Source organism: Ammodytes marinus (assembly GCF_949987685.1).
Source record: "Ammodytes marinus genome assembly, chromosome: 23".
NCBI lineage: Eukaryota > Metazoa > Chordata > Actinopteri > Uranoscopiformes > Ammodytidae > Ammodytes > Ammodytes marinus.
This window is the reverse complement of record NC_137227.1, coordinates 19,866,379-19,888,268: the sequence shown is the minus strand read 5'-3', so window position 1 is coordinate 19,888,268 and position 21,890 is coordinate 19,866,379. Positions and strand designations below refer to the sequence as shown.

Genomic DNA, 21,890 nt, shown 5'->3' with positions numbered 1-21,890 from the left:
GACTAGAATATGTTTGTAAACCAAACTGTGGGCCCTGCTGCTGTAAACAACAACAACAGCAACAGTGAAACAGTAACTTTTCAGGAAGCTTTCTAACTTCAAACAGTGTTCCAGGGATCACATTTTCCCTGTGAGGAAAGTTTGTTTATTCAGTTATGAGAATAAACCTTAGAAAATGTTTCACTTCTCGAACACTCACAAAGTTACACACTGCATCTTAAGACCTACTTCACCGGTGGAAATATGAAGGTGTATTGAACTCTGAGATCCTATGTAGTATAAATGTGCAAACATTTTAGAAATCAGTTCATCCTAGCCTGAGAAAAGGCAGAAAGAGTGTTTTATGGTATCACTGTCTAAACCTACATTTTGCCATGTGTGACATCACACATAGTCAAATAGGGTTAGGATTAACAGGACAGCAGGGCCAAGGGAAGACTGAGGGAAGAAAAGCCTCAATAAATATATTATAATAGCGATGTTATAATGATAGAAAAAACGAGATACAGCTACTAGAAAAGCAGCACAACAACATTCTGAACCAACGTTTTTATTTATTCAACCACAAATACAAAAATCCAACAAACAAACAAACAAACAAATAAACATTCTTCTGTACAGCAGTGTTTCGCCCCAGACTCAAAAAATCTAAAGAAAATTAAACGTTAAAAAAAAAAAAAAAGTCCCAAACGTAGTAAGGCACTGAATCTCAGGAAGTTCCCCCAGCCCTTCCGACAACGCAACGAGAGACAGACATATCACACGGAAAAATGAAAAAAGAAAAAATACGTGAAAAAAACTACGGAAGGGGATTAGGGTCAAATTAGAGAGATTTTTTATTTTATTCATAATGCACTTTGAGAAAAAAAATGAATCGAAATGTTGAAGTTCTAGAATTAATCGAAATGTTCTAGAATGTTCTCGACGGAATGTTTATCGTCGACATTTCCGACTTTTCTTTCATAGTATATAATGATAATTATCTCTCTCTCTCTCTCTCTCTCTCTCTCTCTCTCTCTCTCTCTCTCTCTCTCGTGGCCCTAATACACTTCTGTAAAGATACAGCAGCAAGACGGACATTTACAAAAATCTACATAAAGCAGCTTCTTGTGTGTGTGTGTGTGTGTGTGCGACTGTGTGACTGACTGAGTGAGTGAGTGAGTGAGTGAGTGAGTGAGTGAGTGAGTGAGTGAGTGAGTGAGTGAGTGAGAGACTGTGTGTGTGTGTGAGAGAGAGAGTGAGAGACTGTGTGTGTGTGTGTGTGAGAGAGTGAGAGACTGTGTGTGTGTGTGTGTGTGTGTGTGTGTGTGTGTGTGAGTGAGTGAGTGAGAGACTGTGTGTGTGTGTGTGTGTGTGTGTGTGTGTGTGTGTGTGTGTATGTGTGTGTGTGTTTGTGACTGCGACTGACTGTGTGTGTGAGAGAGAGAGAGTGAGAGACTGTGTGTGTGTGTGTGAGAGAGAGAGTGAGAGACTGTGTGTGTGTGTGTGTGTGTGTTTGTGACTGCGACTGACTGTGTGTGTGTGTGTGTGTGTGTGTGTGTGTGTGTGTGTGTGTGTGTGTGTGTGTGTGTAAGAGCGTCTGGTGTGTGTGTGTGTGTTTGTGACTGCGACTGACTGTGTGTGTGTGTGTGTGTTCAAGTTCAGCTCTTTTGATCTATTTACAGTTTGTACGTTTTTGCAGCAGCGACGCGACTCTTAAACTTTCTCTAACGATCATGTTTACCGTCAAAATAAATCTGATTTTTATTGATTAATTTTAAAGCGTTTGGAAGAAGAATTAGAAGACCTGCTCACTGAACTATAGTCTATATATTTTTGCTGAGATACTTTCTAAGGACATGCTAAGCGCTCGGGTGTTATGCTGCTTTCAAGGCTTGCTAGAAAAATCGGAAATTCGACATTTTGCTAATTTTTGTATGTTATATAATGAAGCAATAGCCAGAAAATTATTAGCTTAGCATAACGTCTAAAAAAACCGCACATTCAAATTGTTGTTTTTACACTTTGGTATTCGCTTGAGAGACATTAGCCCTTTCTATCAGCGCACAGTTGTTATGCTAAGCTAATACCAGCTAGCTAATACCAGCTAAGTTAGCAGTAGCTACATATTTAGCATCTATGCATAAGAATGGTGTCAGTCTCTTGAAAACAAACATGGGTTGTGTTCCGAATCGCATACTTTCTACTATATAGTATGTAGAAAAAAGATTTAGGATGTCCCGATTCTTGTGGCCAGATTTAGGATGGTTAGAAGTACCCGGATGTCCTACTTCATGCGGCCAAGATTGTTAGTGTTGAAAAGTGCATCCTATTTGGGCGATTCTGACCCACAATCCAGTGCGCACATGAAGTGACGTAACATCGACGAAGCCTCCATATGAAAACAAACGGGGATGCGACGGATATAAAGGCAAGAGTATGCGATTCGGAACGCAACCAAAAACCCCAAATCCTAAAGAAATAACGTCTAACTATCCGTTTAAAGAAAAATGCGATTTTAACATTGAAGAAAAAAAACTTGTACATTCAACTCTACCCGGCGACTTAGCTTCTGTAAATTCATTCATGTACGTGTCGGTTTTAAACTGAATTATCACTGGAATGCTAAGCTAATGAGCTAGCTAGTAATAATAATAATAATATAGAGATTGACGAGGAAGAACAATCTGATAGTGTTTTTATGTTAACGAGTATTTTGACGCATCGGAGAAAAAAAACGCAAAAGAAATGTCTTGAGGATTTTTATTTTTTGCGTTATAAATTCACAATGCAAGTTTTTTTTTTTTTTTTTTTTTTTTTATACATTTTTTTGTCGACGATATGATTACGGGAAAGACTGACTTCCAAACCAATAACCAAACGGCTGGATTTAGACTTTTAAAAAATGAAATTATTAGAAGTGAAAGCAAGAAACAAATGATAAACTAATAACCGGAAGAAGAAAAAACACAGCAGAAAAAACGAGACTAGGACGAGATGCGACGAGACGATAGACAGAGATAACAAACGAAGCCAAAAGGATCTCACACAAATAAGAAGAAAAAAAAACTAAAAGTACCTTCCCTATGTTCCCTAGCAACCAGACAGACCAAAACGAAGGAAATAATTCCGAAATGCAAGATTAACATTTTCAGTTTTTTTCTAAAAGACTAAATTCTTGTCGGGACGATTGACACCCTATTGGACGATAAAGAAAACAAAAAAAATCTCCCTTCATTCTCTCCTACCTTCCCCTACCTCTATAGGATGAGTTAAACTGGATGTAGTTACCTGCCCCTTGTGCCCCTGGTTGCCCCTGTTGCCCTTCTGATTGCCCCCCTCTCCTTCTCTGCTGCCCCCTGCCTTGCTCATGGGCTTGCCTGGTCCTCGCACTCACCGGCCCTCCCCTGTACCCTCTCCTCGGGCCCCTGTTAGCTGACGTTATCGGCCTTATCCCCGCCATTTCCTCCAGGTCATCCTCCGTGCTGCACCCCACCGACAGAGCCCCGTGGCTGGGGTCGATTAAGCCGTACGAGGGGGTAGCCTGGTAGTATTGCTGTTGGTATTGGTGATTTCGCTGTTGGTAGCCGTGGTGAGGTTGAGGTTGTGGAATGTTGTTTGGGTCGCTAGGGAAGTTGCCTGTTGTTATTGTTGTTGTTGTTGTCTTGGCGATGGATGGTGAACCGGGGGAGCTGCTGTTGCTAGGAGGCTTCATCGTACCCATGGAGACAGCGTGGGGGTGATGGTGGAGGGTCTTAATGTCGGGGTTAGAGCCCATCTGAGAGAAGAGAGAAGAAGAGGTGGGATTTGATTTAATAGAACAAAATGTCTCATAAATCAGACAGTGAACAACATATGAACAAATCCTTCTGTAATAACCTTCAGAATAGTGCTGAGAATGATTATGGAAAGTTTAGTTGATGTAAGTGCTTTAGAAGTTGAGATTTTTGGTTCAGAGTATTGATAAAAACTAATGTTGAGATAGTGGCAGTAAAAGATGCGCGTGTGTGTGTGTGTCTGTGAGTTAGTGAGTGACAGAATGTGTGTGTCTGTCTGTCTGTCTTTCTCTGTCTGTCTGTCTGTCTGTCTGTCTGTCTGTCCGTCTGTGTCAGTGTGTGTGTGTGTTACGTTACCATGGCTCTATTGTTGACTGCCTGCTCCATGGCCGCCCCTCCATGGATGTCCTCGGGCGTCGCTGCGGTCTGGTAGCCCAGGGAGGAGTGACTGTTTTGGGGGTACTGCGGGTACATCGAGTGCCCCTGTGGACTGTGGCTCTGGTGGTATCCTCCTCCTGCTGCTCCCTGATTTATGGCTTGGGAAACCCCATACGGCGGACTCGGACTTGGGACAACATTATACCCCATAACTGACTGAAAGTTACTGCTAGGATTTCTGTTATTTGGTGGCTGTTGGGGGGCGATATTATGCTGTTGTGGTTGTTGGTGTTGTTGCCATGGCTGCATTCTCTGGTGTGGGGGGGGCTGGGTTATGGCGGGGGGGTATCCTGGATGGTTTGAATGGAGCGGATCAGCAGCAGTGACTTGTGGGTTTTGTAGTTCATATGGATTGATCGATTGCACCGCCATTGCTGTTGTAGTCATTTGGATTTGGTGTTCGTACGGAGAGGCCATAGATGTGGAAGTTTGGGCGTATGGATGGGAGGGGTGTTGGTATGATTCCGGGGTCCGTGTTGGGACAGGGTTGGGGGGGTTAGGAGGGTTGTATTGGGGAGGAGGGGAGGGAGAGCGAGAGGGGAGTCTGGGATGCATGCTGTAGGCCTGCTGTAAAGGGAACAGGTAGATGTAGGGAGGACACATGGGCATGGAGTAGGCCTGGAGAGAGGAGAGAGAAGAGAGAGTGTCAGATAGTTTATGGGTTTGGCATAAAATTAAATTACAGTTATCATAGAAGGCCATTGTTGGTTTTTCATAGTCTATTTTTATTATTTTTTTTTTTTAACCTTTATTTCTACAGGTAAATCCCATTGAGACCGAAGACTCTTTTGCAAGGGAGACCTGTTTTCCTTTCCCACGTTACCATTCACACACCGATAGCAGGCTAACTATCGACATTCACACGAGGCAAGGTGGGTGAAGTGTCTTGCCCAAGGACACAACAACTATGACACAGGTGGCAGGGCGGGGATCGAACCTCCAACCCTTTGATCATCGGTCGACCCGCTCTACCAACTGAGCCACAGTCGCCCCATTATTGTATTCAAATATTGTGGATAGTTTTCGCAGATAATCAGAATAGAATGTAACACACAGTTATTGCGACAATACGCTATCATATCATTTTAAGCGATTACCTTGACTCCCAAGTTGAAGAAAAACCTCAAGATGCTGATGTCTGCAGAAGAAGAAAAATCAAAAACTTTGGTTAAATATCAACATGAACTTGGTCCTCTTATAAAACAGGTAATCAATCTAATCTTTTGTCCAGTTCTGATAATCAAGTAGGATCCGTTATCAATTTTTTTTTTTTTTAATCAATTTATTAAATCTAATTTCATTTTTGAATAACAATTTTATAATTGTTGAGATAATGGCTGTTAAATTTTATAATTGTTATTTATTAAATGTACTATCATTTATTTTTTTTATGTGTGAAAATCGTTGTTTTATATACTTTGTAAATGTGTTTGATCAAATATAAAACCGTATGTGTAAAAAAAAAATAAAGTTTAAATAAAGTTTTTCCCCCAGCTCACCTTGCGGCAGGTCGCAGCCTGTTGCGTTGGCCGACATCGGTGGCGTCATGGCCGGAGTCATGTCTCCTTTCTCCTGTGTGGGGAAGCCGGGGTAGAGGGGGTCCGTGTAGAGCTGGGATAGCTGCTGAAGAGGCACCACGCCTGGGATAGACTGAGGCTGCATCTGGGCCTGTTGGCTCTGGGCCTGTTGGCTCTGGGCCTGGGCTTGAGATTGACCCGTTTGCATGGAGAGTGAATGGGCTTGATTCTGATTTTGAGTTTGATGCATTTCCATAGTAAGTGAATGGGCCTGGTTTTGAGCTTGCATTTGAGGTGTTTGTGTGTGTGTTTGAGCTTGAATTTGAGGCGTTTGTGTGTGCGTTTGCATAGAAAGCGAATATGCATGTGTGGAAGGCGGCATATTCATATTAGACTCTATAGTGTGTGTCTCTGTTTGGATGTGAGGGCTTTGCGATAGTTGTTGTTGTTGATTGGGTGAGATGGATAGACTGGCGGACGGATGGGGGACTTGCGAGGGGTGCGGGGGCTGTATCATTTGGGGGTTAGGGTAATGGGTTGATCCCTGGGTAGCTTGGGGGTAAGTCGCCTGGGTTTGGGGCATGTATTGGTGGTGGTATTGGGCAAGGGAAGCCGGGTTTATGGCTTGCGGTGAAGTGGCGAGCTCAGAATGTTGATTTTGATTTTGTTGTTGTTGGTGGTTTTGCATGTGAGAGAGATTGGATTGGTGGAGTTGGAGAGAACCAGTAGTAGGGGCTTCGGCGGTCTGATGCATATGGGGAAATGAGGCTTGATTTTGGGGTTGAGAATGGTGGTTTTGGTGGTGGGGGTCATATTGGGTGATTTGGGTAAGATTTTGCGGTAGAGAAGGCATGGATTGCGGGCCACCCTGGGTTAATGTAGCCAGGGTTTGGGACTGGGTGTGGGGTACAGGGGCTTGATTTTGGGTGGAATAAGGGACGGTTTGGTGGTGGTCAATCTGGGTTATTGTGGGTTGGGACATTGGGACGATTTGGCTGAGATTTTGGGGTAGAGAAGGCATGGATGGATGGTGGGGTAGGGTGTCACTCAGGGTAGCTGTAGCCAGGGTTAGGGGCACCGGAGATGGGGTATGGGACATCGGGGAAGGGGCCTGGGACTGGTGTTGGGTGTGGAAGCTCTGAAGTACAGTCTGGGAGCCTCCGATGGTTGGCAAGGCATCTAAAAAGACAAAAGAGAATTCAGAAAAGGCATTGAGAAAAAACTATATAAAAATAGCATTGTTTTGCACTGATGCTCTCGTTTGCTGTGACATGTAATTTATGATCATCAGAGGAAAGATTTGACCGGATAAAACACTCTGTATTTTATTTAAATAGTGATGTCATTTTGTTAAGTTATTGCAAAATCAACAGATATTTCTTCTTGAAAATAAAAATACCTTGACGACATGTAAAGGTGTAACACATAAACAAAATAAAACAAAAAATAAAATGTGTGAGCGTTTAGTAAAGAATAAAATAAAATTAAAAACTGAACAGATTTCTTACTTGTTGGTGTTGCTTGTGGCGCCTCGTTGGTTTGCGCCGTTTGCTGACTGAGAGAAGAAGAAGAAGAAGGGAAGAGTGGAGGACTGGGAGAGTGTCTGGGTAGCGAGGGAGCGATGGGGGCTATAAAGGTGGGGGCCGGTAGCACGGGGGGCAGTTGGGATATCAGGGTAGCCGATGACGGGACCGATTGAGGGGCAACGGAAGGTTTACCCCCCAGAGCAACCACATGGGGAGAATGGGACTCTTCTGTTGTCAAGGTATGGCTAGGTGTGCTTGATTTAGCTACCTGGGCAGCACTGGAAATGGTAGGAGAAGAAACTGTAGCTGTAGCAACAATGGTGGGGTTAGAGTTTGTGTGAGTTTGAAGTGGTAGGGAAGCGTTGATATGGCTAGGAGAAACGACCTGAGAATACTGTCTTGACTCGGTAGGTAAAGCTTGCCAGGGTGTGTTCGATTTGGCCATAGGGGCAGCAGCGGGAAGAGTAGGAGAGGAGATAGAAGTAGAATTGGCATGGGTGGGGTTAGTGTGGGGAATGGTAGCTTTGATAGAACCCAGAAAAGAGTGGTTGGAGTCAGGGTATTTGGGAGTGGGTTCGCTTGTATTCGTAGCATTGGGAGAGGTGGTTGTAGGTGCGTTAGATGTGGGAGGGGTGGAGATAGGAGCAGCAGCAGGGGTGGAGATAGGAGTGAGGGGAGGGGTGGAGGATTTGGGTCTGTCGCCACCAGAAGGAGACACTGCTCTGACCAAGTCTTCAACGGGACTCTTCTGGAGAAAACACAGAAGAAGAAATATATTAGAGTTTTTTTTTTTTTTGTTTTGTTTTATTTTATTTTATTTTATTTATTTATTTTTTATTACTGAGATGATTTATATATTATTTAGAAATATATTAGATTTTTATATCGTACAGAATTGTAAGGAGATATTCACTGATTTTGACAACAAGTGTTCTCCAGAATCACTGACTCCACCTTTAAATATTGATATCTGATATATTTTTAAGAATTGCATATACAAACAGGGAGGCAATTATTCCTTGAAATGTTTTTGAATATGTGTATGAGAAAAAACAAAACATCACTTCATCAGACAAATTATGAGATTTGTTAATAAAGAATAAAATCCGCATTGAACAAACTCACGGTCTTGCTTCCTAGGGATCGTTTCTTCTTCCCTCCGTCTCCCTGCATTCCACTCTGGCTCTGAGGGCGGGAACATAATAATATATATATATAAGTCATTGTATTTATTATATATTATTATATTTAAATATAAATCTGTACATTTATTTTTTTACCATGTCTACTTGTGCATTTTAGCTTGAGTTTTTCTTGCTTGTTTATGTGTCTTGCCTGTGCTACCGCTGCTGGAATTTTGAATTTCCCAGAAGGAGCATTCCCAAGGGATCAATAAAGTGTCTATCTATCTATCTATCTATCTATCTATCTATCTATCTATCTATCTATCTATCTATCTATCTATCTATCTATCTATCTATCTATCCATCTATCCATCCATCCATCCATCTATCTATCTATCTATTCTGACTCACTGAGACTTCTACACTATACATTAAAATTCAATAAAGAATAAAAATAAAATACTTATGTCTGTATTTGTTTGTAGGCCTATATATTTTTTGTAGATAAAGTTTTATTGATTTTTTTAATTTTTTTTTTAAAGATAATTATTTTTTGGCATTTTTATGCTTTATTGATAGTATAGAGACAGAGTTGAAATGGGGCAGAGAGGGGAGTGACATGCAGAGAACGACCGCGGGCTGGAATTGAACCCGGGTCCGCTGCTGGCCGAGGCCCATGGGGGGGACGCCCTACCAACTGAGCTAAGGGCGCCCCCTTTTATTTTTTTCTAATGACTGACCCCCAGAGCAGGGAAGCTGTTTTCATCGTTGAGCATTTCGGCCAGAGCGACGCTCCTCAGAATCTGCTCCTCCTCCGTCATCTCCAACACAGCTTCAATAGAGCTGCTGGACTTCCTGGTAGAGAGACAGGCAGTAGGACAGACAGACAGACAGACAGACAGACAGACAGACAGACAGACAGACAGGCAGGCAGACAGACAGACAGACAGACAAGCAGACAGACGGACAGACAGACAGGCAGTAGGACAGACAGACAGGCAGACAGACAGGCAGACAGACAGACAAGCAGACAGACGGACAGGCAGACAGACAGACAGGCAGACAGACAGTAGGACAGACAGGAATATTTGTGAGAAAATTAATTGACAAAATGCATTCCCTAGCACCTTACCCTAAACATCAAAATAATTGCCTAACAGCCCTTTAAAGGCCTGTCCCAAAGTGAGAACCGGCCAAAATGTCCTCACTTACACTCACATTGGTTCTCATAAAATTGATCAACAAGTACACACACACGTTTGTACGGCTATACTTGTGAGGACATTCATTGACATAATGCAATCGCTAGTCCCCTAACCTCAAATTAGTTCTCACAGAAAGGTATGTGTGTGTGTGTGTGTGTGTGTGTGTGTGTGTGTGTGTGTGTGTGTGTGTGTGTGAGTGAGTCACACACAGTCACACACACCCACACTGAGAGACACACACACACACACACTATAACATCTGCTTATCATCTCTACACTGCACGTATTTAATCATAATCATAAACTCTAACCTGGTTGGTTTCTGCTCCTCTACGGTGGCCTGCGGGGGCCATGAGTGCTGCTTCTGGACACGCCCCCCTGAGCCCGTCACCGTGGAGACAGCAGAGATGGGCCCCGATAGGTCCTTTCTCCGGCCGCGACCTCGTCCCCTCTCCTCCCAGTCTGAGAGAGAGAGAGAGAGAGAGAGACAGGGGGTTAGAGAGAGAGACAGGGGGTTAGAGAGAGAGACAGGGGGTTAGAGAGAGAGACAGGGGGTTAGAGAGAGAGACAGGGGGTTAGAGAGAGAGAGAGAGAGAGAGAGAGAGAGAGAGAGGGAGAGAGAGACAGACAGGGGGTTAAAGAGAGAGAGAGAGAGAGAGAGAGAGAGAGAGAGAGAGACAGGGGGTTAAAGAGAGAGAGAGAGAGAGAGAGACAGGGCGTTAGAGAGAGAGACAGGGGGTTAGAGAGAGAGACAGGGGGTTAGAGAGAGAGACAGGGGGTTAAAGAGAGAGAGAGAGAGAGAGAGAGAGAGAGAGAGAGAGAGAGAGAGACAGGGGGTTAAAGAGAGAGAGAGAGAGAGAGAGAGAGAGAGAGACAGGGCGTTAGAGAGAGAGACAGGGGGTTAGAGAGAGAGAGAGAGACAGGGGGTTAGAGAGAGAGACGGGGTTAGAGAGAGAGAGAGAGAGAGAGAGAGAGAGAGAGAGAGAGAGAAAGAGAGAGACAGGGGGTTAGAGAGAGAGACAGGGGGTTAGAGAGAGAGAGAGAGAGAGAGACAGGGGGTTAGAGAGAGAGAGACAGGGGGTTAGAGAGAGAGAGACAGGGGGTTAGAGAGAGAGAGACAGGGGGTTAGAGAGAGAGAGAGAGAGAGAGAGAGACAGGGGGTTAGAGAGAGCGAGAGAGAGAGAGGGGGTTAGAGAGAGAGAGAGAGAGACAGGGGGTTAGAGAGAGAGACAGGGGGTTAGAGAGAGAGACAGGGGGTTAGAGAGAGAGACAGGGGGTTAGAGAGAGACAGGGGGTTAGAGAGAGACACAGGGGGTTAGAGAGAGAGAGAGAGACAGGGGGTTAGAGAGAGAGAGAGAGACAGGGGGTTAGAGAGAGAGACAGGGGGTTAGAGAGAGACAGGGGGTTAGAGAGAGAGAGAGAGAGAGACAGGGGGGTTAGAGAGAGAGACAGGGGGTTAGAGAGAGAGACAGGGGGTTAGAGAGAGAGAGACAGGGGGTTAGAGAGAGAGAGAGGGGGTTAGAGAGAGAGAGAGAGAGAGAGAGAGAGAGACAGGGGGTTAGAGAGAGACACAGGGGGTTAGAGAGAGAGAGAGAGAGAGAGAGAGAGAGAGAGAGAGAGAGAGACAGGGGGTTAGAGAGAGAGAGAGACAGAGAGAGAGAGACAGGGGGTTAGAGAGAGAGAGTGTGTGTGTACCTTTTTGTAAAAACAATTTTGAGTTTTAAACCTTACAAGTGAGGATATTGTGTGTGTGTGTGTGTGTGTGTGTGTGTGTGTGTGTGTGTGTGTGTGAGTCTTTGCATCTTAGTTTGAATCATATATGTGTGTACGCGTGTGTGTATATATTTCTTTTTGGGAGCATGCAGAACCTTTGAAGTTACAGAGAATATTCTGGAGAGGAAAAGTCATCGTTTTGGATTGTTGCAATAAAAATAATCAAACATTTGTGTAAAGCGCCGTGTTGATAGGAGTATTAATTAAAAAGTACAGTCGTTTGACCGCGATGTGTGTATTAAAGGGGTAGTTCAGGATTTTAGACATAGGGCCTTATTCCCAAGTTAGCCTTAGTGTTCTTTATCAGTGGAGACATTTTTCAACACATTTAATTCAGTCCTTCTAGTTGCAGAGTGCGCTCGTGCTAAGCTAGCGCACGGCATCGGGGGGATACCAGCCTGCTACTAAAACAGTCTTACCCACTCCACAGTACACCCGAGGCCAATCAATTATAACGCCAGACTATCGATGTAAATGTCTGTGTTGATAGAATAATTTTAGAAATAAAACCAACCTCGCATCGCATGAATTATGGCATTTTGAGGGACTACTTTCTTAGCAGCAGCGGACTTTTACTTTGCTGTGTAACCGAATCACTACAGCAGAAAGTAAACAGAGCAGCGTGGGACAGAAACTGAAACTGCACTGCCACCAGTCTACCGTCATTCTGTCCCGGTTCTCTGCTGCAGCTCCAGCGGGGGCTGTCTCTACAGACGCTCTTTCTCTTTCTGCCCTTTGAGCATCCCTCTCAATTCTTCATCAGTGTATTCCGGCTCGTACAGGTACGGGCAGCAGCAGGTAAACAAACTATTATAGAGCCTGTAACCTAGGTATTAGTCCGCCGCTGCCGCAGCCTACAAGGAATAAAGTCCCTCAAAATGCAATATGCGAGGTTGGTTTTATTTCTAAAATTATTCTATCAACACAGACATTTACATCGATAGTCTGGCGTTATAATTGATTGGCCTCGGGTGTACTGTGGAGTGGGTAAGACTGTTTTAGTAGCAGGCTGGTATCCCCCCGATGCCGTGCGCTAGCTTAGCACGAGCGCACTCTGCAACTAGAAGGACTGAATTAAATGTGTTGAAAACTGTCTCCACTGATAAAGAACACCAAGGCTAACATGGGAATAAGGCCCTATGTCTAAAATCCTGAACTACCCCTTTAATGTGTATATATTTGTATGTGTGTGTCTCTCTCTCAGTGTGTGTGTGTGTCTCTCTCTCAGTGTGTGTGTGTGTCTGTCTCTCTCTCAGTGTGTGTGCGTGTGTGTGTCTCTCTCTCAGTGTGTGTGTCTCTCTCAGTGTGTGTGTGTGTGTGTGTGTGTCTCTCTCTCAGTGTGTGTGTGTGTGTGTCTCTCTCTCTCAGTGTGTGTGTGTGTGTGTCTCTCTCTCTCAGTGTGTGTGTGTGTCTCTCTTTCTCAGTGTGTGTGTGTGTGTCTCTCTCTCTCTCAGTGTGTGTGTGTCTCTCTCTCAGTGTGTGTGTGTGTGTGTCTCTCTTTCTCAGTGTGTGTGTGTGTGTGTGTGTGTCTCTCTCAGTGTGTCTGTCTGTCTCTCTCTCTCTCAGCGTGTGTGTGTGTGTGTGTCTCTCTCTCAGTGAGTGTTTGAGTGTGTGTGTGTGTGTGTGTGTGTGTGTGTGTGTGTGTGTGTGTGTGTGTTACCTCCGTGTCCGTTGCTCAGCCTCTTGTCTCTGTTGACCACAGTGCTCCAGCTGGTGTCATCGTTGGGAGGAGGAGGAGGACGCAGACACCACAAGTTCACCTGCCTACACACACACACACACACACACACACACACACACACACACACACACACACACACACACACACACACACACACACACACACACACACACACACACACACACACACACACACACACACACACACACACACACACACACACACACACACACACACACACGTCAGTATCTACACACACCCACAGTGTAATGAAGTGTGTTATTGTGTGTGAGTGACTAGATAGGATTAAGACATATATCGAACTAGACACTCGAACGGACCGTGTCACTTGTCTGAGTATACATGGCCTTTCAAATATTCAATAAATGTCCGATGCATGGCTGTCTCCACTACGCTAGGTGGCGCTGTAGCCGTTTCAACAAGTGGTTATAGAGCCACGTCCGGTTCCCTTCCGGCAATAACCCTACTATTTATTACGTCGTCTCCTTCCACTTCCTTGTGAAAACTCCGGCAGGGATTCTCGAGCAAGCGCAGAACGAGAACTCCGATATGCGATGTCCGATCCCTGTATACATGCAGGTAGAATGCTGACTATGAACGAGTTATCTAGGTGTTCTTATCAGACTTCGCTTGCCCGATAATGTTCCGATTTGTGTGCGAAGTAGATTGATTGAGTGAGTGAGTGAGTGAGTGAGTGAGTGAGTGAGTGAGTGAGTGAGTGAGTGAGTGAGTGAGTGAGTGAGTGAGTGAGTGAGTGTCTCACCTCTTTCCTAACTCTTCAATGTAAACGGTGACCAGGCCGTTGGGAGGAACCTCTTTGATGGTCGCGTTGTAGCTCCGCCCAGTTCCCTCAATACGCACCTGTACACACACACACACACACACACACACACACAAACAGACACACACACACACACACACACACACACACACACACACACACACACACACACACACACACACACACACACACACACACACACACACACACACACACACACACGTTTATATATTTAAAAGGAATTATTAGAAAAAATTAATTTAGCTTGTTGCCTCACTCAATGGTTTCAAGACAAAGCCACAGAAACCATTCCTGTTGGCGGAGTGATACGCTAGGACTGCACCGCGTAGTAAAACAACAGCCGAACCACGCCTGACTGATGGCCATGTCCATACGGTAACACAATAACTATGCAGAAGAACTAAATAGAACCACACTTTAAATAAACCGAGCTATCACTTTAAACAATGTATAACATCCCACTGTACAGACTTTCCCTGTGGACCCTGAACGCATCACTCACCTGACAGCGATCTCCGGCGGTGAACTGCATCCCGGCTGCGATGCAATAATCCATCTTCTGTTGAGCTGAAAATAAATTAAAATAAAACAGATCAAACACACACACACACACACACACACACAATAAACAAATTAATTAAAGTTACAGTGTGTAACTTCTGTCGCCCCCCATGAAGAATTCTGAATAATTACAACAACACTGTCGGTGCATCTACATGAGGTAAAGCCTTCGGTTATTGGAAGGTTTTTTCTTAGCAGTAGAATCAACAACTGAAACATTTCTTGGGCTCTTCTTGGGATTTTTCTGAGCTCCTGCACCAGTGTCAGATGGGGGGGGGGGGGGGGGGGGGGCGACACCAGTTTGTAAACGCTGCCATACTGAGAAATACAGAGAGAGTTTTGTGGAGCTGATAATAGGCTTAATCAACTTTGCGTCAACTCGTTTTGGCAATGGCTTGAATCTAACCGACATTAATTTATATGAAAAAGTTACTCACTATAGCTTTAAAATGGAAACTTTGACTTGAGAACATGGCATTTTGGCGATGGCTTGAATGTAACACACAACATTCGTTTATATGAAAAAGTTACGCACTATAGCTTTAATAAACAGACTGTTCACCTCTCTTGGTTTTCTGCCAGACGTCGTATTCGATGTTTCTCAACAGCGTCGGATTCAGAGAACGTCTCACTCTCTCAGGCAACGAGCGGCCACGCCCACGGCCCTGCACACACACACACACACACACACACACACACGGAGAGGGAGACACACACGCAGAGAGACACACACCCAGGCACACACACACAGAGGGACACACACACACACCCAGGCACACACACAGAGACACAGAGGGAGACACACACACACACACCCAGGCACACACACACACACACACACACGCAGAGAGACACACACACGCAGAGAGAGACACACACACACACAGTCAGAGAGATACACACACACAGGCAGAGGGAGACAAACACACACACACACAGGCAGAGACACACACACAAACACACACACACACAGGCAGAGGGAGACAAACACACACACACACAGGCAGAGGGAGACAAACACACACACACACAGGCAGAGACACACACACACACACACACACACACACACACAGAGGGAGACACACACACACACACACATAAGCAGAGAGACACACACACACACACACACACACACACACACACACACACACACACACACACACACACACACACACACACACACACACACACACACACACACACATAAGCAGAGAGACACACAGGCAGAGACACACACACACACAGTCAGAGGGAGACACACACACACAAAGGCAGAGACACACACACACATACAGGCAGAGAGAGAGACACACACACACACACACACACACACACACACACACAGTCAGAGACACACACACACACACAGTCAGAGGGAGACACACACACACAAAGGCAGAGACACACACACACATACAGGCAGAGACACACACACACATACAGGCAGAGACACACACACACACAAACACACAGTTATCCAGTGCTATTGTGCTCAACAATTTAAGGCAATTAGTTAGGTGTGTAAAGGAGTTCTATTATATTAGTTTGATGTGTGTGTGTGTGAGAGAGACAGAGAAAGAGAGAGTGTGTGTGTGTGTGTGTGTGTGAGAGACAGAGAAAGAGAGAGTGTGTGTGTGTGTGTGTTTTACCCTGTAACTCTGGTTGTTGAATCTCGGAGCTGTCGTGTTTGTTTCAGTTTCCACCCTGTATCGTAACACACACACACACACACACACACACACACACACACACACACACACACACACACACACACACACACACACACACACACACACACACACACACACACACACACACACACACACACACACACACACACACACACACACAATTACTTTTCTGAAAACAAACTGTGAAACTCCTACATTCAAGACCTTATGAAAGCCAGTATTTTCAAAGTAAAGGTCCTCATGTTCACGTAAACATTTGCGTGTGTGTAACACTAACAGGCACGCGAACTCATAAGCCATGAAAAAGGTGAGAAGCCCGAAAACAAACCCCGGTAGGAGGGTCTGGGGGCATTCCCACCCCCCACCCCAGAAGATTATTCTTTTGTGATTTGAACATTTAAGAGAAGCAAATTGGTGTATTCTGGTGAAGAGAATTAAGGAAAAAAAAAAAACTTTATCAAATGAATAGTGAAATGAGCAAAACAAGTTAGTCAGCCAACCTGCTTGACTTTTCCAATACCAAGTGAGTAGGTATTTACCAAGAAAAACATTAAAAACAGCTCAGAAAAACTGTTAAAAATGCAAAACCAGCTTTAAATAAGACTGAAAATAACATGGAGCCTCAAATCAATCACACCAAATTCCCTGACAATAAACTAACTATTTATATTGTGTCAAACAGGATTTGCCTCATCTTTGTTACACAACCATCAATCAAACACATAAGAATACACTCTGTCACCATAGTTAATCTCGTGTTTACTCGCGCGCGCGCACGCACGCACGCACGCACGGCTTTAAAACAACGGTTGGCAAACTCCGTGAATTTATTTAAAAAGTGATTCACATAAACCGAGTAGGCGCATTAACACGGTAAAGTAATAGTACTGCGGCTACTTGATGACTGAGGGAAAACAATGTAAACTTCCCTGCAGACGCCCTGACTGACTGATGACCCCGCCCCTCAATGACAAACACTGGTTCTGATTGGCCAAATGACCGTCAAAGCTCATGTGATAGGAGTGAACATCCGTCAATCATAGTTAGTCACTATGGTCACTCCACTTTCTTAATAGGCCCATGCTCCGCTCCACACCACACACACACACACACACACACACACAGCTGGCCATCAGACCCCCCCCCCCCCCCCCACCAAAATATTTTCTCAACGGATCTCCACGAATCACATAGATGGCCAATTTTGTTTCCAAAACGTCGAATTTTGCCGAAAGGTGACTAGTTTGCATTCCTGCACTAAGCTGCCTCTCGCTCTCACCAGTTGCCGTCCCCGGTGCCTGCGTCTGATTCGTCGCTGCTGTCACATGGGTTCATGACGTCATCACTCAGGAAGTCGTTGGGTCGGCTGAAGCGCTGAGTGACAGTCAGGGCGCCGCGCTCCACGTTAAACACTCCGTCATACAGCAGCTCGTACAGGATCGCTATGGGAACAGAGCACGGAACGGAATTAATTAAGATTCACGTTATTGTGTTGAGCGCTGAAAAAAAAAACTGCCATATTTGTTTTTTTTTGTTTTTAAAGGGACACTGTGTAACATTTTAAGTAATTCATTAGCTAAAATCAATATCCTCATTCATAAATATGTCCACATTGGTGTAAAATCACCTCTGCCAATAATCTGAATTATCCTCCTGAGCGGAGAATTACAAATATTAATATTACATTTTGTACATTGAGAGGGTAAGTCTTATGGAGGCATCCATGTTGGTTTGAATGTCATCAGGTGCATTGTTTAGAATTTAGAATTGTTCTTGTCCTTGAAGGCCACTGTAGCTTCTGTTATTATTCAAAAGAGTTGGGGTTACCCAGGGAGCGTTGCATTCTAGAACTTTGTAGAACTTTCTTGATGATGTCATATTACACACTGCACCTTTAAATCTCATTCAAAACCTGCTTTAGTTTGCAAAACATGATGTTATATTATACATGCTGAAAGTCGGACTCAGAGATATTTTGATGGGACCTATTTCTGGGCCCCAGAGCCTCAGTTTGACCAACACTCACACTGGCAGACGGCGGCGTTCTTGATGTGGCTGATTGGATACACACTGTCGTAGTGATTCCCGTTCAGGAAACACAGCTGGACCTGAGAGACAGAGGGAAGCAGAGGTGGTTCAGAGTCATGACTTTAACATTTTTTTTTTGTCATTTTCAAGCTTTATTAGACAGTACAGAGTTGAGAGAGAGAGAGAGAGAGAGAGAGAGAGAGAGAGAGAGAGAGAGAGAGAGAGAGAATGACCTGCAGTAAAGGTCCACGGGTCAGATTTGAACTCGCGACCACTGCAACGAAGGCCGGAGCCAATATGGCACGCGCTCTATCCACTACACCACCGGAGCGCCCTGACTTTAACATTTTAAACATCTTCTCTGCCTTTTATTTTATAGAATCTTCAAAAGAAGCTTAGGGTTTTTCCAGAGTGGAAATATATAAATACTCGTTTAGATGAGCTGAATAAAATGCACCTGGACATATAAATAATAAAAAAACAGACAGAGGGCTAAAGCTAAGACTCGTATATTGTGAGTTCGTTCTCACTTTGTCCTTGAAGTTGTTGTCTGTGATGTTGACGGCATTCTTTCCCGGTTCCTGGAAAATCAAGAAATCTCTCCTGTGGAAAAACAGAGGGATTGAAGGAGAGAGAGAGTAAGTAACTTAGTCAAAAAGTTCTTCACACAGGCAGATGTATAAAACATAGATAGACCAAACACACATTGACACAAGCTTAAAAAAAAGACTAACGTTTAGCCTCCTACGACCTTAAATGGTAAATGTTACAATGGACACTCCACTTATATAGCGCTTTTCCCTGGTTTTTCACAGACTCAAATCGCTTTACATTGTTTTATACACATTCACCCAATCAAACACACATTCATACACCGATAGCAGCAGCAGCTACCACGCAGGGTGCAAGCTAACTATCTGGAGCAATTCGGGGTTCAATGTCTTTCCCAGGGACACTTCGACATGTGGCGGGTAGGCGGGGGATCGAACCTCCGACCCTGCACTCCAGAGGCGATCTCCCTGCCCACTTCGCCACTGCTTAAACACAATAAAAGGCCAAAACATACAAAGTCGAGACAAAGCAATATTAAAAAGATGGGTCTTCTTTTTGAATATCTCTAGAGTGTTCACAGACGTAAGATTCAATTGCTTCAATCTCAATTCCTTACAGACTAGAGGATTCTTACTTGTACATGACGGCCAGCGCGTTGATCTCCACCTCTCCCACCCATTGCTGGAAAACACGTCAACAGAGAAATATTAATGCTGCATCGATATCAGTTATACACACATTAATAATCAATAAATTCCAATAAATTTAGAAATAAAAACATGGTCTGTCGGTCTGTCTGTGTGTGTGTGTGTGTCTGTGTGAGTGTGTGTGTGTGTGTGTGTGTGTGTGTGTGTGTGTGTGCGTGTGTGTGTGTGTGTGTGAGTGTGTGTCTGTCTGTGTGTTTTACCTGCGGGTCCTGAAGCTTGAACAGATACTCCTCAAAGTCGCCTTCAATGAACTGCAACAAAACAAAAGGTGATTTTAACAACAAGCGTTCTCCAGAATCACTCACTGCACCTTTAAATCAAACAGCTGTGGAGGTTGTTACTCACGGCTTCGTAGTTTTCTCTGTTCTGTTTCAGGAAGTTGACGCAGTCGGCGCGGACTTTAGTGTGAAGGCTTTGGCAGTGCAGAACCTAGACGGGGCAAGACATTAGTAAACAAACAAAAACATAATTCATTATATTATAATAACGATTTTAAAATGATAGAACACCGGTTCCGTATGGGTGAAGTATTCCTTTAATTACAAAATCAAAAAGTGTATATTTTGTCACATAATGACCCCTCTCCAAGTTTTTTTTTTAAGATATTTTTTGGGCATTTTTATGCTTTATTTGATAGGGCAGAGAGACAGAGTTGAAATGGGGCAGAGAGGGGAGTGACATGCAGAGAACGACCGCAGGTGGGAATCGAACCCGGGTCTGCTGCTGGGCCCGGCCCGGGAGGGGGACGCCTTACCAACTGAGCTAAAGGCGCCCCCCCCCCCCTCCAAGTTTTTAAAAGGGCAATCATAGAATGTAAGACCTTCGTAAAGGAAGTTCAATACTTTTAAAGGTGCACTGTGTAGTTTCAGAGGAGGGGGATTTGTTTACATTCACAGAGCCGGCAGTTACTTTACTAAACATATTTTCTCTGCATGTACTTCTTCGTATTAAATAATTCTATCATCATTCATAACAATTTTTGAGGAACATGGAACCAAAACGTAAGACTAGAATATGTTTGTAAACCAAACTGTGGGCCCTGCTGCTGTAAACAACAACTACACTTTCAAAGGAGTGGGATTTGTTTACATTCACTGAGCCTGCAGTTATTTTATTAAACATATTCTCTTTAATGTAGTTCTTAGTATTGAATAATTCTATCATCATAATTATATAAATACATTATATTGAGGAACCTGGAACCAAACATATACTACCATATATACAATACATAATATTATTGTAAATCAAACTGTGGGCCCTGCTGCTGTAAACAACAGTAACTTTTCAGGAAGCTTTCTAACTTCGAACAGTGTTCCAGGGATCACATTTCCCTGTGAGGAAAGTTTGTTTATTCAGTTATGAGATTATGGCTAAGGAATGTATCACTTCTCTGACACACCCAAAGTTACATAGTGCACCTTTAAGGCCTTAATGTGACCTTATTAAACATGTGTTCTTAATGCTAATGTCACTTTTACCTGTTCGGCTACAGCTCTAAACAAACACGAGCCGTCTTTAGCGATCCTCTTCCGATGCAGACCCAGTGTTTTCAGGTGTTGGTCCATCGCTCGTTCAGCTCCACGCTCACCGGTACACCGATCATCTCCTCCCCGCTCATCGGGGCTCCTTTCCCGGGCGCCTCTAGGCTTTCCGCCGCTGTCCATGCTCAAACTGCTGGAGGTAGCCCGTTAGCTGCTAAAAATAAGGCTAACGGCTAAAACAACCACAAGTTTGGTCGATTTTAACCCGCGCGGAGAGTTCAAATATCTTCATCTAACGAACTGACTTTGAGTCTAAAACAGCAATGGCGGCTTTCTAGTTTCGTTTACCAGGAACTTCAGCCCAGAACAACAACGCATTCCCTTCGGCGTTAGAAAGTGAAAGTAGAAATGTCACAAGTTTAGCATGTTTAGCTCGCTGGCTAACGCGACTAGCATCACGCCCATTCTGAGCTCTGATTCTTCCTCTGCGGGTTTAATTGAAGTTAGACACAACGCGTCATAGCCAGCGCTTCTTGTTGTTCACCAAAATAAAAGCCTTTAAACACAACGCACCATCGCAGTTTTATAATGTTTGTCATGTAAAACCGAGTATAGTTGTAATATATATATATATATACAGTATAATCAGTACAAACAACTACCAGATAAATACCCAAATAGTGCATGTTGTTGTATTTCTTCTGTCTCGTTTTTCAAAATAAGACCCTCCCTGTCAACCCCTCTAGCTTTGACTACCAAAATAAAAGCCTTGCATACTTTTGAAGAAACTCAATAGATAGAGAAATTAAGCATTTTTAAGGGGAACACATATTGAATGAAACTGTAAACCCCAGCTGTGTCTGTGTGTGTGTGTGTGTGTGTGTGTGTGTGTGTAGCTTGACGCTTTCCCCCTGCAGTGGGCGTTTAGTCTCGCGGTGTTTTCTTCCCTCTGATTCACCACGTGGAGATTTTAGTTTTTCGCGGGAAAATCCCTTCATGTAACAGTCCCCCTGCTGCACCACGTG

At 44.1% G+C, this 21,890-nt stretch overlaps 1 protein-coding gene across 2 annotated transcripts; it reads right to left on the bottom strand.

The window, feature by feature from the left end:
* Window positions 1-534: 534 nt before the first annotated feature.
* otud4 (OTU deubiquitinase 4) lies at window positions 535-21,309 on the bottom strand. 2 transcript variants are annotated; one of them, XM_080052319.1, is made up of 20 exons: window positions 20,863-21,309; window positions 19,727-19,810; window positions 19,582-19,632; window positions 19,309-19,355; window positions 18,653-18,725; window positions 18,121-18,202; window positions 17,374-17,536; window positions 16,053-16,107; window positions 14,966-15,068; window positions 14,345-14,409; window positions 13,804-13,901; window positions 12,999-13,102; window positions 9,877-10,027; window positions 9,101-9,215; window positions 8,362-8,421; window positions 7,219-7,984; window positions 5,693-6,889; window positions 5,291-5,331; window positions 4,113-4,811; window positions 535-3,757 (listed from the first exon to the last, which is right to left on the bottom strand). In XM_080052319.1, the coding sequence occupies exons 1-20, from the start codon at window positions 21,046-21,048 to the stop codon at window positions 3,224-3,226; spliced, it is 4,674 nt and encodes a 1,557-aa protein (XP_079908445.1). In that variant the 5' UTR covers window positions 21,049-21,309; the 3' UTR covers window positions 535-3,223. The 2 variants fall into 2 exon arrangements, with proteins under 2 accessions (XP_079908445.1, XP_079908446.1); XM_080052320.1 differs by having other exon boundaries at window positions 7,219-7,981.
* Between the last annotated feature and the right edge of the window lie 581 nt (window positions 21,310-21,890).